This window comes from Morone saxatilis, unplaced genomic scaffold, assembly GCF_004916995.1.
Source record: "Morone saxatilis isolate NCDOM2014 unplaced genomic scaffold, NCSU_SB_2.0 Contig23, whole genome shotgun sequence".
Classification (NCBI taxonomy): Eukaryota; Metazoa; Chordata; class Actinopteri; family Moronidae; genus Morone; species Morone saxatilis.
In genome coordinates this window covers 13,891,073-13,906,996 of record NW_023339796.1, presented here as the reverse complement: position 1 = coordinate 13,906,996, position 15,924 = coordinate 13,891,073, and the positions used below count along the sequence as shown (strand labels likewise).

The 15,924-nt window shown below is 41.8% G+C and overlaps 2 protein-coding genes across 4 annotated transcripts in view; one reads left to right on the top strand and one right to left on the bottom strand.

The window, feature by feature from the left end:
* ece2a (endothelin converting enzyme 2a) overlaps positions 1–7,198 on the bottom strand; it is a 76,743-nt gene extending 69,545 nt beyond the window's left edge. Inside the window, exons 1-2 of one of the 3 annotated variants that reach the window (XM_035670483.1) lie at positions 6,993–7,198; positions 5,201–5,365 (exon numbers count right to left, since the gene is read on the bottom strand). In XM_035670483.1, the coding sequence (XP_035526376.1) occupies positions 5,201–5,360 (160 nt within the window). In that variant the 5' untranslated portion in view covers positions 5,361–5,365; positions 6,993–7,198. Of the gene's footprint in view, positions 1–5,200; positions 5,366–6,775; positions 6,855–6,992 lie in introns of those variants that run through there. The other 2 variants (XM_035670484.1, XM_035670486.1) reach the window with 2 other exon arrangements.
* Positions 7,199–11,242: 4,044 nt separating this feature from the next.
* Positions 11,243–13,742, top strand: map6d1 (MAP6 domain containing 1). Its single transcript, XM_035671053.1, has 2 exons — positions 11,243–12,177; positions 12,953–13,742. Exons 1-2 carry the CDS (start codon positions 11,642–11,644, stop codon positions 13,398–13,400), a joined length of 984 nt encoding a protein of 327 aa, XP_035526946.1. The 5' UTR covers positions 11,243–11,641; the 3' UTR covers positions 13,401–13,742.
* The last annotated feature ends 2,182 nt before the right edge of the window (positions 13,743–15,924 follow it).

Genomic DNA, 15,924 nt, shown 5'->3' with positions numbered 1-15,924 from the left:
AACTAATCATTTCAGCTCTAATGTGCAGCACAAAATATAAACACATACTTGCGCACACACGTGTAAAAGGGCTACTCATCAACAGCTTCACAGCACAAGCTTCAGTGTTTCTAAGTACTACTGAATTACTGAATAACCTATTGTATGTTAACAAGCGCTTCAGATCATAATTATTCTAATGCAGGAGTGTAAGCACTGGTGCTAAAACACCTACACACACTTTAGTAGCCCTGCGGTCCGTGAAAGGCAGGTGTTCTTGGTCTGACTGGAGCATCTGCGTCATGCCCTCTATACCAGGTGCCCTGATGTTAACATGTAGAGAACATGGAAGGCAGATACATACTCCCATGGTACAACCTCACACACATCTCAAGTCCCACTCACTGCTGGAGAACAGAGCCATTACATCATCATCATCCATCGCCTTGGGGAACAAGGCATGAGCACTGACCACTGGGAGATGTGGGGTCATTACATCACTGGCAGCAGCCCAGGGCACGCCATAAAAGAAGGAGCTGTGGCTGCGTGGCAGGCGGGGCCGTGTGCAAGATGATCATTGCTAATGCTCGGTAATGTTGCTAACACACACACGCACGCACACACAGACACACAGGTCAGATGGAGGGTCAGGGACTGCTTGACGCAGTGCTGTGACACACACCACCCCAGGCCTTCAGCTTACCATGCAGCAGGCCCAGCCAGTAATGAGCATAGTTATGTCACATTATGAGGTTGTATGAAACAAACAGTGCTTTAAAGATAGTATTCCATTATTATCAAGGCTGGAGTTTATGTTCCATTTACAAACATGACTGTGCCAGTGGTATTTTTGTTTTAAAACTGTAGGCATATTCATAAGCCATTACACTTCAATATTAATGTGAACTTGCCATAGCCAAAGTGCATTTTTACATCTGGTTCTACGTATCATTATTCCAAGAAATGCTGCTGTTGTTGTTGAAAATGCAACTTTCTGCATCTGAATGGGCAGTGCAGCTTCTAAACAGGATATGCTGTTATGAATGATTTTACCACCTAGTCCAGAGAGGATCGATACTGTATCTACTTTTGAGAATCCATCCAGGAGGCTCAGGAGGCAGAGCGTGTCGTCCTCTGATCACAGGGTTGGCCATTCGATTCCTGGCTCCTCATGTCCACATGTCAAAAGTGTCCTTGGGCAAAACACCCAAGTTGCTCCTGAAGGGCAGGCCAGCGCCTTGCTCCAACGCCATCGGTGTATGTGTGTGAATTGGTGAATGAGAGGGCAACTGTAAAGCGCTTTGGTCGTCGAGGTAGAAAAGCGATATATAAGAGCAGTCCATTTATCATTTACAGTCAACATATTTAGGTCCACATTTAACACTTTTCAGAGAATTTTTTATTTATTTTTTTTAAAACATCCCTTTCTTTGTATCACTTATTAAAGTATTTCTTAAAATGAAAGGCTGAAGATATTTTTGTTACTGTCAACAAATCCTATGAAAAGCAAAACCAAGTCTGTGTCTCAATAATTTCTGGTTTTCTTAACCTGTCTGTGCTGATACCAATACCATTACTACCAATACTGTAGACGTTAATCTTTAAATACAGGTCACAAATATATACCCTCATTTTTACACACAAAAAAGCTAACTAGGCTCAGCCGGGTACTGTTTTTAGCAGCCATAACTCAAACAGCAGTAAATAGTGTATCTATTGGGGACTATTTTCTGCTCCTAGTGAGTACCTACAGCAGCATAATGGGGTATGTGGGATTGGCTCAAAATAAACTACAATGCCCGAGTTCATCATAATAAAGAAACATGAGCAACCGTGTGGCCCAATAATGTGTATTTTTGACAAAATTATACTTCTCTGGCACAGAGGAATAAGCTATATAAAGCTTGAGAGATACACAAACACTTGCTAGTAGGTCAAATAAATTAAATGTTGGATTTTGCCTTTTCACAGGATTTGGTGACTATAAGAGAAATATAGAATATCACAAAGAAGAAAAGTTGAATTTTTTTGGAAATAGCATATCACCAGACTTATATTTTAAATAAAACTATTATGATCCTACTGCCACTATAAAGTCTGGCAGTGATTTCAGTAGCATTGCCAATCAATCTTGATTAAAAAAAAGACCACACTCTGTCAACATACAGATCCAAGTGTGTGGTTATAGTCTAGACCGTGAGTACTTACACTGCTGAGTCGGAGCTCATGACGAAGAAAGAATAATAAAGAAAGGCAGAAGTGGGTTACCAAGAAGGTGGGGAGCAAAAACTGTGTGATGGGGGAGCTAGTCTCTCTAGATATTAGAAAAGCAGGTGGAAAGAAAACAACTAAACGGAGGCTGAGAGAGTGTCGGAAAAATGCATGTATAAGACTGTACGGATAAAAAGAGAGACACTGAAACAAGACAGAAAACTCTCATCAGCATGCAGCGAAGCCTTCTAGTTCTCCTCATCTCTGCATCCCTCCCTCCTCTGAATCTTTCTCTCTGTGCTGTCCAGATTATCTTAATGGAAATGACCTCCATTTGAGACAGCTGAGTGGCCCAAACCTGATTAGTTATTTACCTCCCTTCCCTCTCTCTTTCCTTTATCCACTCATCACACACACACACACGAGCAGCACTGTGGCGCCTCAAGTCTTACTTTAACATCTTCCCTCCTCTCCCTTCTCTCTGCCAAGTTATGCCCTGGCCCCCCCACAGTGACGGTAATTTATTGTGTCATTTCATACGAGCCAATGGTCTCCCTGGTTTTACAAACTTGACAAGTGAGGGTAGCCGAGAGATGTGTGCAACCGCGGCAGGCATGGTGATGTGAAAAGTGCTTTTAAAAGCTCTTCATGTCTGTAAAAACACGTGAGCGTTCGCGCGTCTTTACGTTAGGCCTTTCTATAGCTCCTTATCTGTGCGTGTTTGTTGCTCAAGAAGACATCAACACGTGCTGGTGACAGAAACGTGTGATTCCACGATCCGGCAGGAGGGGAGAGAGAGAGAGAAAGAGATGCCCTCCAAGATGAGAGCTCTCAAGCGATATAATGGCTCTCCTTTGGGCTCAAATCAGCGTGCAGAAAACGGTCTGCCCTGGTGTTGCCTGCTGCAGTGCAATGCAGGAAAAAAGCAAGAGAAGATATTTTATATATCAGACTCCAGAGCCCACTCACGCCTCTGCTGTAGGTGTGCCTGTGACGCACACTGAAAAAGTGAGGCTGCATACTATCTGATCTGTGTCTGTCTGTCTGTCATTGTTCTCACTTAGAAATGTGTTTCAAAATTGATTTTTATTTTTTATTTTTTTTTACCAGCAGGGCAACGGACCATCGACCACCACCAAACATAAAAAGACCTCCAGGTATAATAAAGCTGTCTGTATACTGGCACTGTAGTCATGCAGGAATTACAGAGCTGCAAAAGAAAGAGAGGTTTTTGTCGAGCAAAGAACATCCAATTTCTGACGACCTTGTCAATCCCCCTTCCCTTTACACACACACACACACACCACACACAACACACACCACACAACACACACGGAGCAGAAAGAACCCGTCCGACTCCTGACCAAATTTAACAAACCCCCCACACACCCACCACACACACACACACCAGACACCTAAGCCATGGAGGTATAACAGTGTAACAACAAAAGGCATTATAGCATAGTGGCATTCTGCCTATAACTCATCCTAATGACAAACAAGAAAACAACAAAATTAAAACTACTGCTATACAACCTCTTTGATGGTCAAAGATGCTTCTTATGCATCCAATCAAAGGTGACTACACAAACACTACAGCTTCATCTCAGGGAGAAGAGCAATGCTTGTTTTGATCAGAATTAAAGAGATGAAACAATCAAAATAAGAATCACTCTCTATCAGCATTAGTAGGAACATAGGAATTTAATATACAAATGATGAACAGATGCATTTTTACTCTGGCTTAAAATTAATATTAAACCATGAGGGAACCACTGAAGAATGTGTGCTAATAGTGACCATATCTTCACCAGCTATTGGCTCATTGCTTTACATTCTGTATAGCTCCAATTCACATACAAGCCTATTCTATGTTCAGCAGCCAAAACACAGTGTTTACGCCTCGAATGCTTTTGTAGCATGTCTACAGAGCGGCAGGGCCATTTAAAAACAGGTGCTGCAGGTAGAGCTGAGTCCAAGAGAACTGGCTATATGTTTAAGGCAACAGTGACATCTTGTGGACATCTGCAGACATTTCATTCCAAGACCCAGGGATGCAACTTTCTATAGCAATGAAGTGTTGCTTTTATCAAAAACAATGGCAAACTCAAGTCTTAGTGTCCTTCACAGACAGAATACAGTATGTTTTGTATTCAACAACAATGGATTTTTCTATGTACCTCAGTAAAGCGACCAGAATTCAGTCTAAAGTGTCTAAACAATAAAGAGTAGCGATGGGAATTAAACCCCACTATTTTTTTTTAAAGTGACTACTGTAAACTGTCAAGTACCAAAAGCTGATTAATCAGATTTTTAGACTGATTTAAGCTTCTTTAGGCTGCTCGTGTTACACAATTTAACATTTAAAAGGTTTGGCATCTTTTGTTAAATGAAATATGTTTTGTACAAAAACACATTTTCAAGGTATCCAACAGAGGACTGTGTCGATATTGGTAAAGTTAAGTATCGCATTGGCAACAGTAGTGAATATTTTCAGACACTACCCAGCTCAATTTAAGAGTGAATTTAACTGTAGACAGTGCAGATAGCTGCACTTCCAGGTACCACATCTGTATAAAGAGGTTTTTTATAAGCACTTCAGCCACTTCGACCACATTAACTAGAAGAACAGTTCTTTACAAATGTCTGCCTAGGAGGATAAGTAGGCAGTAAGCAATGCTAATGACAGCAATGACAACCGTGACGATGGTATCTGACACTCATGATGACAAGCCATTTTTACCTTTGACACTAGACGGTAGAGAGATGACAGGAAGAGAGGGGAGGGGAGGAGGGCTGACATGCAACAGGAGTCCCGCTGGACTTAAACTGAGGGACCCCTAATTTACCAGGACGCCTCCAAATGGTGCCAGTATGTTAAGAATGATGCTGAATGATAGACTTTGTGTCTCATTTTTTTGTTTATACGGCAGTGTGTGGTGAGAGGATGAAGAGAAGAGGCTCCCAACCAAAATGCAGATGCAAACAGAATAACATTAAAACCACTAACCAAGTATGAGAATAGGGTCTTCCTTCTCGATGTGTTTTTCCAGAATGTGGTGGAATTTGGAGAAGTTGCCCAACCAGTCATAAGACTGCTCTGTTTTATACCTTTCATCCCAGTAGTCGACATCTTTGTACCTGGAGTTGTCATCTGGCACGTACTCCATATTCTCTGTGACATGTAAATGAGACAGAAAACGTCTAAATATTATCCGTCTCAGAAGAAAACCCTTTTAAGTGCACTCATTGTGGCTGTAATTTTACCAGCTCTGACACAGGAACTGTCATACCATGTATGTGGTCTAATTATGCCGTCATTTCAGGCATTCAGAGAAAAATGTTCATAATACGAACTCATCAGAGGTAAGGTAAACTTCTAGTGACCTATCAGGAGTAGAACACTCAGTCAGGCGGGTGTCAAGTACAAAAAAAACACAATGTACTACAACGGAGTGAAGGTGATCTTCATTCATTTACAATGTAAAACCTGGATGGTGCATTATTGTCAAAGCTAAATTACACACCTTTGGATAGTCAGGTTGCCAAGAGGTTTAGAGAAAACTGACCTATCTGTACCGTATATTTTTCAAAATTCCGCATACAGGGTTTTGACTTGATGCTTTGCCAAATTCATAATCCATTCAGTATGGTTTCAGGGACCCCACTGCCATAAAGTGCTGTAAAGCTGCAATGATTAGTCAATTACTCAATCGACATAAAATGAATCAGCGACTATTTGGGTAATCGATTAATCCTTTAAAGTAATTTTTTAAACCAAAATCCCAAATATTCCCTAGTTACAGCTTCTCAAATGTCATGATTATCTGGTTTTCTCTGTTTCATATCAATGTGAATTGAATATCTTTAGGTTTAAGGTTGCAGGTCGGATAAAACAAGTAATGAATGATGATGAAATTGTGATGGCTGGTTTAAAAAAATCAACTAAATAATTAGCTAGCAAATTAGTAGAGCCGGACAATTAAATACAATAAAATAAAATACTATTGAAATCGCAATATGGCCAAATGTTTATCATTCCCACTGATCCTGAATCAGGCAGGCCTACGAATTAGTCAATAATAAAAAATCACTGTTGCACCCTAGATATATTTATATATTGTTTTATACGGATACAGGTTTTAACATTTGTTTTACATAAGCAAACTTTTTTTTCTGGCTCTTCTTCGTCGCTTATTGACATCACTGTGACATCACTGCGTTGGCTCAGTGCTGCCACTAACGGTCGGACGCTGTATTACAACTGTAACCTTAGCTAGCTAGCTTTTCTTCCGACAGCCCTATATTATATTAATATACACACAACCACCCGACATCGTTTTGTCTCCTTATTGATGATCACTGGGAAGTTAACCTCTCCTATAGTTTTACCTTGTAACGTTAACTATGTGGCTATAAAACAACAAGCTAACCTAACGTTAACAGGGGTCCTGCTCATACATATAACGTTAGTTAACGTTACAACAGTTCTTATTAACGTTAACTACATGTCTATGGTCGTAATGCCGTGGTGTTAACGTGAGTGTAGGGGGAGCTGGCACAAGCGTTAAGCGTTGAAACATACCTGTTGTGAATTTTAACACAAAATGCACACAATAAACTGAGTTGTGTTAGGGTTGTGTGGCGCTCTTGAACCTGCCTCACATGCGCATGCGGGGACGAGCCGGACAGTGCCCAGCTGTTGCAGCCAATTATAATTACAGTTCAGTTCAGTTCAGTTAGTTCATTTCAGACTAAAAACACAGAAAAGACTTTGCGTTATTCTTCAATTAGCTACTCACCAATTCCTAGTGGCAGTGTCAGTGGCTGTTATCAGTAAAAACGCCGGTTCGTAACTGTGAGTAAATCCACGTGTTCACAGCATTAAAGCTACAGTGCCCCAAACACACAGTGGGGACTCAACAAACTACAGAAAAGACCTGTCTACAACCTCAGTGTCCTTGTTATTATTAGCTTGAAGAAAGACGTGTGTCCTTGTTGTCTTTCTTGGTCTACAGTGGATGTTTAAGAGAAGGCGGAGCAATATTTTTTAACACTTTCGTACCCTACACGTGCTGCTTTCAAATCCTTCTCAAGCTCCTTAATGCATCCAAACGGCCTTTTAGTGAGACAGTAGCTCTAACAAAATCAGTTTCTGGCTGATTTTCTTCTTAGTTTACCAAAATAAAACCCAGATACACTTCAAAGAATAAGGGAACGCTAATTTATTGTTTTAAATGTTTAGTTAGCATGGTGCACTCCTTTACCACCTTATATTAGGAATGTTTTTTAGTGCTGAAGCATCTTTTGGACTGTTGGACAAATCCAGTTAAAGATCTCACATTGAGCCCTTTTTTGTTCTTTTGTTTGGTTTGATATTTACAATTTAAATAATTAATATAATAATTGATCATAAAATAATATAATAAAAAGGCTATTTTTTTTTTATTTTCAGCCAAATATTTGTTATATTTAAAGAACTACTAGCAGGTCTACAAGTGTGTTTATTTATTTTATTTAAGTTTTAATAGGCTTTTACATTGAATAGTGAAAGTTAAACTCAAACCACATGTAGCAGTCTACTAATGTACTAATCTAGCAGTAACAGCTGCACAATCAGATGTGGGAGAATTTGTTGCCACGCGAAAAAAAATAACTTTGAACATATTACATTGTCTGCTATGTAATATAGTGTGGCTGATTACAGCAGTTTAAGAAGCATTTTGCAGGTGAGTATCCCAGCTGCAAGGATAAGCACCATGATCAGCACAGTCAGACCGTGACGTAACACCAGCTGCCGGACCACCAGGGGCCATGGCCCTTCAGCATCGGCTGCTTTATCACGGCCCGGACAGTGCACCTGCAGGTTACAGTCCTCATGCCTCAGGACGTAAGATGAAATGATGTTGAACTGGGACTCTCTGTGAGCTATAAGGGCATGTTCTAATCAGAGAGAGGTTAGTTGTTCATGACGTGCACAGGGATGTGACTGGAGGGCACACAATGTAAAGGAGAAGTGAAGCAAGCATTTATTTCCCCTTCTTTTGTATTGCCAGCACTTCTTTCTTTTCTGGACTGCTGCTCTTACCACTGGAAATACACATTGCTCATCTACACAGACATGGACTATTCTGAAATTACTGCAGTTACTTTTTAAGTTAGTAATTACAGATCACATTATTTAAGATGTTAGTGTTGTTCAGTGTCATTTCCTACTTGTGACTGTAGAGGGCAGGAAAGACCAGGGAATGTGAGTACAAGGTTACTCAAAGTGGTGGTTCTGCTGGTTTTGGCCTCATAACTACAAATCGTTCTTACTTTCAAAGTACAACTCAGTCAGTAGCTTTTTCACGTAATTCTCAATTGTTTTTTTTAAACACAGGTTCTAAGTTAAAAATTTGATGTGTCCAAGTCCAAGCTGAGACTTTAAAGGCTCCCTACAGAAACTCAGGAGATATTATGCGACTTGATGTAGTTTAGTTCTACTTGAAACTTTTCTGGTAACCCCAGTGGTGTATTGTCCTAATTTAAGATAAAGAACCACAGAAGTGTGCAGAGTAGCAGTTCATTATTCTAATCAAATGTGTACCTTTGACAGTGAGGTTTTTAAACCTAGCTCCAAATTGTTCTTTATGTTGCACTCTTGTAGTAAAACACTGAAATTCTTTATCGTTATCTGTCATTTTTCATCCAGTTATAAGATGCGGCCCCTCACCACAAGACTTTAAAGTTACATGGCAGTGTCAATAGCTCTCCCACGATAACCATTATGGCAGCAAACATCAGGCACAGGCACCCCGCCAAGTTACAGATGGCCACAATCTTTGTTTTCCCTGTTCCTCTTATAATGCCCCCTGTCACACCCTGCACACATCAAATACAGCTTTCATGCAATGGGCCTAGCTTTAACATGATCATTTCTTCAAACTACTTCCTTGGGATCTAAAACCCATCATTGATCCTGCAATCAGCAACCAGCTGAACAAATGATCTAAAAGATGTAAACAAATATTTACATTAGGCAGAAATGCACACTTTGTGCAAAGACAGGGTGGATTTCATGTTTTTTTTTGTGTGCTTTTATAATGTTATATTGTAAGAAATAGCACCTTCTGTAAAGTCTTTGTATTGTATTGTAGGTTTTGAATGCAGGGTGCAGGATTGTGTTGGTGCTTGTACTTGTAAGATCTAAATACTTCTTCCATTTCTGGCTTTTTGGACACAAGTGCATACAAGAAAGATACATATACCCACAGTTTAATTACATTACAAATATGAAGTTTACTGTGCAGGACAGTGATGTTATATTTCCTCCTGCAGATGGTAGTATCACACTACTATTTTTAACGTTTTACTTTCTGGGTAATGTTCAGTAACTGCTGTCAGAAATTCACTGATAACCTATCAGTAGCCATCCTGTTTCATTATCTGTTGATGAAACATCGCCTGCAGCCAGTGTTTCTGGCTCACATTGGCAATCTCACTACAAAACCTGTGTCATCTATCACTGAAAGTTGTGGAAACGAGAGCAGAGCGATCCTGAACCAGGAGAGCTGAACCTACGATTAAGATGATTTATGTGCTGTAAGTTCCCGTTCATCTTCTTCGACGAAGAGTTTTCTTTTTTTTGGTCAAACCCACATAAGTGGTTCTTAAACTGTTGTGCTGCCTTCCTATGAGAGGGTAATCTCAGCTCCTTCTCAGTGAGGAGCTCACAGAGGGAAGTGCCATTATGTCAACTTAATGCATATTCCTCCATTTCACACTGGCTGAACTGTAATCAACAGTAATCCACCATTATGGACAAATAATCGGTTACCTCTGAAGAACCACTTCAGAGTCTCTTCATCCGTTTCTTATACCACTTGAAAGGTAGACTGCACTTGTTTCTAGGCATAATGTTGGATTTGGTGGCTCAGTGTGCTAAGATATGATATGTTAATGGTGTCAGGCTTTGGAGTTTATTCTGTTCTTATTTGTCTGTTTGAATTCGATAAATCCTCCAGAGAGCTTACGCACAGTGTGCCAAGAAGGAGTATCAGCTACCAGCTCTTCAATCTGTATCAACAAAGGACCAATGCAGCCGTTTTTCTGCAAGGACAGAAAAATACAAACTCTGTTGGTTTATAAAGTCCGTCACGTAGGCTAACCTGCAATGGGCAATGGGGGGATGTCACGATGGGCCCTACAAGCCTCAAACCCACACAGAACATTCCCCTACTTCTTAAGATAAATAAACTCTTGAAAATCCACTTGGATTAATTGGAAAATGAAAACAGGGCTCTCATCTCATGACTTTTTAGAGATACGTGGTTCTAACAGGACAGCAATATGACTAACATAAGATCCTATAGACTATGATGTATTGCTGTAGATTAACAGTATGTAAAGTTAAAAACAGCTCAACCATAAACATCTACAGCCAATAAAGTGCAACATACACACGAATGCAGCAGTAACATTAATCCTAAAACATCATATATAGCAGTAAAATACTAACAATTTTACTGCATTAGGCCATTAGTACTTAAGTAAAGGATCTGAAAACTTCTTCCACCACTGGTTATTAACAAGGGCTCTGTTACACAACGCCAGGACCCTGAAGCTGAAGCAGCTAAATGGAATTCAACCATCAGTCATTTTATTGTTTACACCTGTGTTTTCCCTACTGTGGCATGTCAAAATGTTTTTTATGTGGGCCTATAATTGTTGTTCTCCTTCCTCATAACTTACTGTTCATTCTAATATCTGTAGCAGGCTGTAAAAACTCATTGTACCAGCTTTGCTTTAAACCCGATGACCTCCGTGGAAATGAAGCAGGTTGATGCAACACATGGCAAAGAGGAAACCTGAAATGCTCCACACATTCTCCAGCTGAGGGGTTGAATCTATCCAACCAACCTCCTCTACTGTATACTGTATGCGCTGCATCATAATTATGTAACCCTCAGTATAGGGGCAACAGTTAAGTAGCCACAATATCAGTGATGGCAAGTGGAGAAGCCATCAAACATCTCCGGGTGACGCTTTGAATCGCACATGTGTCTGGGTGCAGAGGAGGAGAGTGAACATCGTTTTTCCTTTTGCTTTTGAGACCGATGCGGACACTCGGGATCCGTTTGGAGATGCGGAGAATAATTTGCCACAGATTCCTCTGCATAGTGGAGGAACTATCACAGACCACGTGAGAGGAATATTTAATGACGGTCCCCCGACAGCCCGGTTCATCTCTTGCTGGCTCTCCTCTGCTGCTGACATGGACTCTTGGACACTGTATTTTCTCAGCTTCCCACAAACGGACGCGGAGGGAGGGCGAGACTCAGTCTGAATGTAACCTTTGATCTTCTTGCTCTTCTTTTTCTGTTTGATTTTTTTTCTTTTCTTCTTCTTTTTCTTCTTCTCTCCTCCACAAGTCAAACAGTTTTTGGTTTCTTCGGGGTTGGGGGGTGGTATGGCTTGGCCGTGCATCAGCAGAGTGTGCTGCCTGGCTCGCTTCTGGAACCAGTTCGACAAATCGGACCTCTCCGTCCCGCTCACCATCCAGAACTACTCGGACATTGCCGAGCAGGAGGTGCGGTCCGTCACCAAACAGGTCTCCGCCTCGGAGCGCGCACCCGGGAATAACTACTCGACCCCCGACCCGCGTGCCGCCGGCTCCCCTTCGATACCCGCAGACGGCCAGGGGACCCGAGGATCTTTCAGGGCACGGAAGGAGCCCAGTTACAAGCCCCGGGAGGACTACCACCCGCCCGGAGTGCCTTTCCCCAGCGTTACTCAGTACAAGCAGGATTTCAAACCCTGGCCCATTCCCAGGAAGGAGAATTTCCCTTGGATTAGTAATGGGGGCAGCAGGGCGGACAGTGTGTCGGACAGCCCGGTGAACACTTACCACGGCCAGGCTCAGCCCGGGGAGAGAGAGGAGCGGGGAAGGGGGCACAGGTGGGGGGAGCAGGAGGGGATGGAGGAGAGAAAAACCAGCTCCTACAGGTAGGACATCTTCTTTCAGCCGTTTCAGCACCTGTCGCTGTCCACTCCGTCTCACCATTGGACCAGCTGGGATGAACTGCTTGATTCCTGCTTTGATGCTTCATTAGATGCGTGTCATTAAGAGATGATTAACCTCCAGGGTCAACAGCCTGCATGGAGATAGGGATCATCATTAATTCTCTCATGTTCATATATGGGAGAATATTGGATTTTATGTGGGCAGGGAGTATAGTTAGTCAACCTCTTTGGCTTGTGAGTCTGCACAGAGAAGAAATGTTGAGTGATGTTCCTTTCTCAGATTGATGGATTTGAATAGATTTTAGAGGCCTGAACAAGTTAAAACAGAGAAAAAGAAGAAAGAAATACAATTTGTGCATTGGAAATATTTGTCTTGACCCTTTGGGTGATGAGTTATTAAAATAATCTAAAAGTAAATAAAGGGAAATTCTGGTCATTTAGTATTGCATATTCATAAAGTTGCAAGAGAGGAAAAAAGGGTCAAAATCAATGCATAATGGGTATCACATCATCAGGGTTATTTTCTCAGACTTTAGGAAGACATTTTTACAGGGTGAATGCCCCTTTAAGTATTTATTTTTTTCTGATGCTATAGGCATAGATGTAGTCAACGTCATTGTTAAAGCTATGTTAATCAGTGCTGGGTCCACACTGCAGCCACGGCACATCAAAAACAAGCCTGATCCAAACTTTCAGCCGGTACTGAACGTATTCCACTGTGTCTGTCAGCCTACTGATGCATTTGTCTTTTGTCCAGGCAAGAGTACAGGCCGTGGACGGGGGCGAGACCGGCCAAAAGTGCTAGGAGAAACCCTCCAGCTCAATACTCCAGCCCAGGGACAGAGGCCACCCACGTCCCACGTGAGACCAGCTACCAGGCTGCCTATAATGGGGAGGGCCAAAGATCTATAGGGCTGCATCAGGGAGAGCACATCATCCCGACTGCCAGCACCAATATACAACCTGCTGCTGTACCCCAACCAACACCCACTGCCCTGCCGGGCGGCAGTTCACAGAGCCCCTCCGGCCCCCAGCAGAGCATCCTGCCCGAGAGGGCCGAGTTCAGTGGAATGACCAAGGGAGAGGTAAGCACAGGTGGCAATGTTGTTCACCAGTGTCCGGCATTCAGCTGGAGGAGCCATGTAATGTACATTACTGAACCAGCTGCAGGTTCAAAGAGTTCATTGGAAGAGCTACAGGTTTAAATTGCAGCATGCTCCCCCTGAAAGTCAACTTCACTCATCTCCCTGGTGGCATGTTGCTGTTGGAGCGTCTCAGGAAAGTGATACAGCATTCTGTCCCTAAGCAGCTCAAAGTGACCCAGCTGTTTAAAGCAGGCCATGTACTGTGTTAGGTAACACTCTGCTGGTGCTACACTCATTACTTTGACCTGAATAGAGCTGGTGCTTGATGAGAACGAAAAAGTAAATGGGTAATTTTTCCAACTGTGGTCCATTTTGGGCCGAAAATAAAACAAACCTGTGGACAAATATATTGATGTCTTTCTAAGAATAATTTCTTATCATGGCTACACTGAAATACTTCAAATACGTCATTAGAAAATTAAAATTTAATCATCCTTACTTAAAACAGTAATTTGGAATGTATTTGGAGTCTAAATTATGAGTCAAAGGTTTTTTCTGGCCCAGAGACAATACAGAAATAATCTTTAAAATATAATTAAATTTACATTGTTAAAGACATCAAAGGCACAATGGCAACAATTACCCAAATTTCCACACAATTGTACATCTTGTCCCAGATTTCTGCTGCTCTTAGACATGATGAGACAGAAAGATGGGCACACAAAGGACCAGATTTACAGTCTGATTGAAACAGAACTAACTGCAACGAGGAGAGAGGATTTACTCAGGAAGCTGCAAACACATCGGTTCACTCAGGTTGTTCCAGATTATCGTAGGATAAACTGGGTGAAGGGACATATGCACCCTTTCCCCTCCCCTGCGTTCTGTTGCTCAGGTCAGCTGTTGCATGACAGTAAGTGAGACAATTTTTTGGGAATCTCCAGAGGTTTAGTGCCATCCCTCTTCCCCGCCCACACCCCCTCAGTGCCATCTGCCAGTGGAGAGCTGGGGTCTGTCTGGGCCGGGTCAGCCTGGTTTGTCTGCTGTCCCAATAAATCTCACACTGAATGGTCTCTGCGAAGGTTAGAAAATTTACTTTTGTGTTTGCAGGGCTGTAGCTACCACTGAGGAAACTGAGGTCCTGGGGGAAGTTTATATTCCACTTTAGTGGTGGATTCCAGTATTTTTTAGACTTTCAATTTAACTTATTTTTGGTTAATAAATAAATAAAGGATTCATTATTTTCTAGAATTTTATTTTTGGCAATGTACACACTCGATAGCTAGTTAAATTCTCCCACTTTTCCAGCTAATTAAAGCCCACTGCATCTGAAAAATGCATTGTCCCAAGGCTTAAAACATAGCTGTGACTCTTGTGAGAAGCTTGTGAGATGCTGAAATTTTGAAAATACATGGTTTTTAGAGGACACAGATGTTGGGAAATACAATCTGCAGAGGATACAACAGAAATTAACAAAATAAATAAAATCTTAAAATTAAAATAATAAAAAAAGGGACTTTCATTTTGGTGTTATGTCAAGTTTTTCAAGGTGTGGTGGAGGCTTGTGTGTCTTTGCCCTCAGTCGTGCAACTACAGAGGTTTAACAAAAAGTGAATAATGCATGAGTGGAAAAAAAGAACCTGATTATTTGCATAATTTTCGGAATAATGACGGCTCTATTAAGCCATGATGTCCCTGAGTATCCTGTGTGATGGAGATGGAGGTCGAAGTGAGAGATGTCAATGGCAGGACGCGGACTCTATTAATAACACTGGCCCAGTTGGAGTGAGAGTTCACGGCACATTAAGGGATGTGCTGCTGGCAGTATGTTCGGCTGTAGGACTGAACACTGCAGTCGATATTATACACACACACACACACACACACAAGCACATGCATACTCGCACATATGCATGTTTGCAGTGCAGTTTTTCGGTTATACCACAATCTGCCCGTGTGACACAAACCAGCCTGGCAGCAAATCAAGTTGATCTTAGATAATCCACCCCGGTCACCCCCGGCCCACTCACTGCCAACTCATTATTGACTCACCAGCCCCCTGCAGAGGTGTCTGACCAAGCATTACACATCCCACTCCAGTATGCATTATAGTGGGTCATGGCACTCTGCTTGTATTTGTCTGTGAGGGCAATCTCAGTTGTGATGCCATTGTAAAATACGCGACTGCACCAGCAGATGAAGTGCCCTTGTTCAATGTGGAGCAGAACAGGCCGACTGTATCTATTCATTAAAAGATTTAATGGTTAAGTCCCAAATAAGCTGCTGAAATCAAAATCAATCTGCTCTTGATGATAAAGGAGTTGGGCAGCCATGAAATTCTCATTACGGCTCAAATCAATCTGTCAAATTGTCTGCTCCCCCACCTATAATACATTAAATCCATCTCAACAGATGAAAGATGTCACTAATTTGATGACACGCAGCAGACAATTGACTGATTAGAACAACTGATGCTTTTCATGATGAGTGAGACTCGCTGAACTTGCAAACCTAAATTAAAACGTCCCAGCAAGCTGTCAGATGAAAGAGGGAGAATGATGTTAAACCTGAAACCCGGCTTGTCCTCCTTGTCCGGCTTAAATGAGTGCAGCCCTGAACTCTCAGCACAGTGTGTGTGTGTGTG

Coding starts and splice junctions, on each gene's coding strand:
- map6d1 (XM_035671053.1), top strand. CDS start 11,642: ATGGCTTGGCCGTGCATCAGCAGAGTGTGCTGCCTGGCTCGCTTCTGG. Junction 12,178..12,952: donor AGAAAAACCAGCTCCTACAG/GTAGGACATCTT, acceptor TCTTTTGTCCAG/GCAAGAGTACAGGCCGTGGA.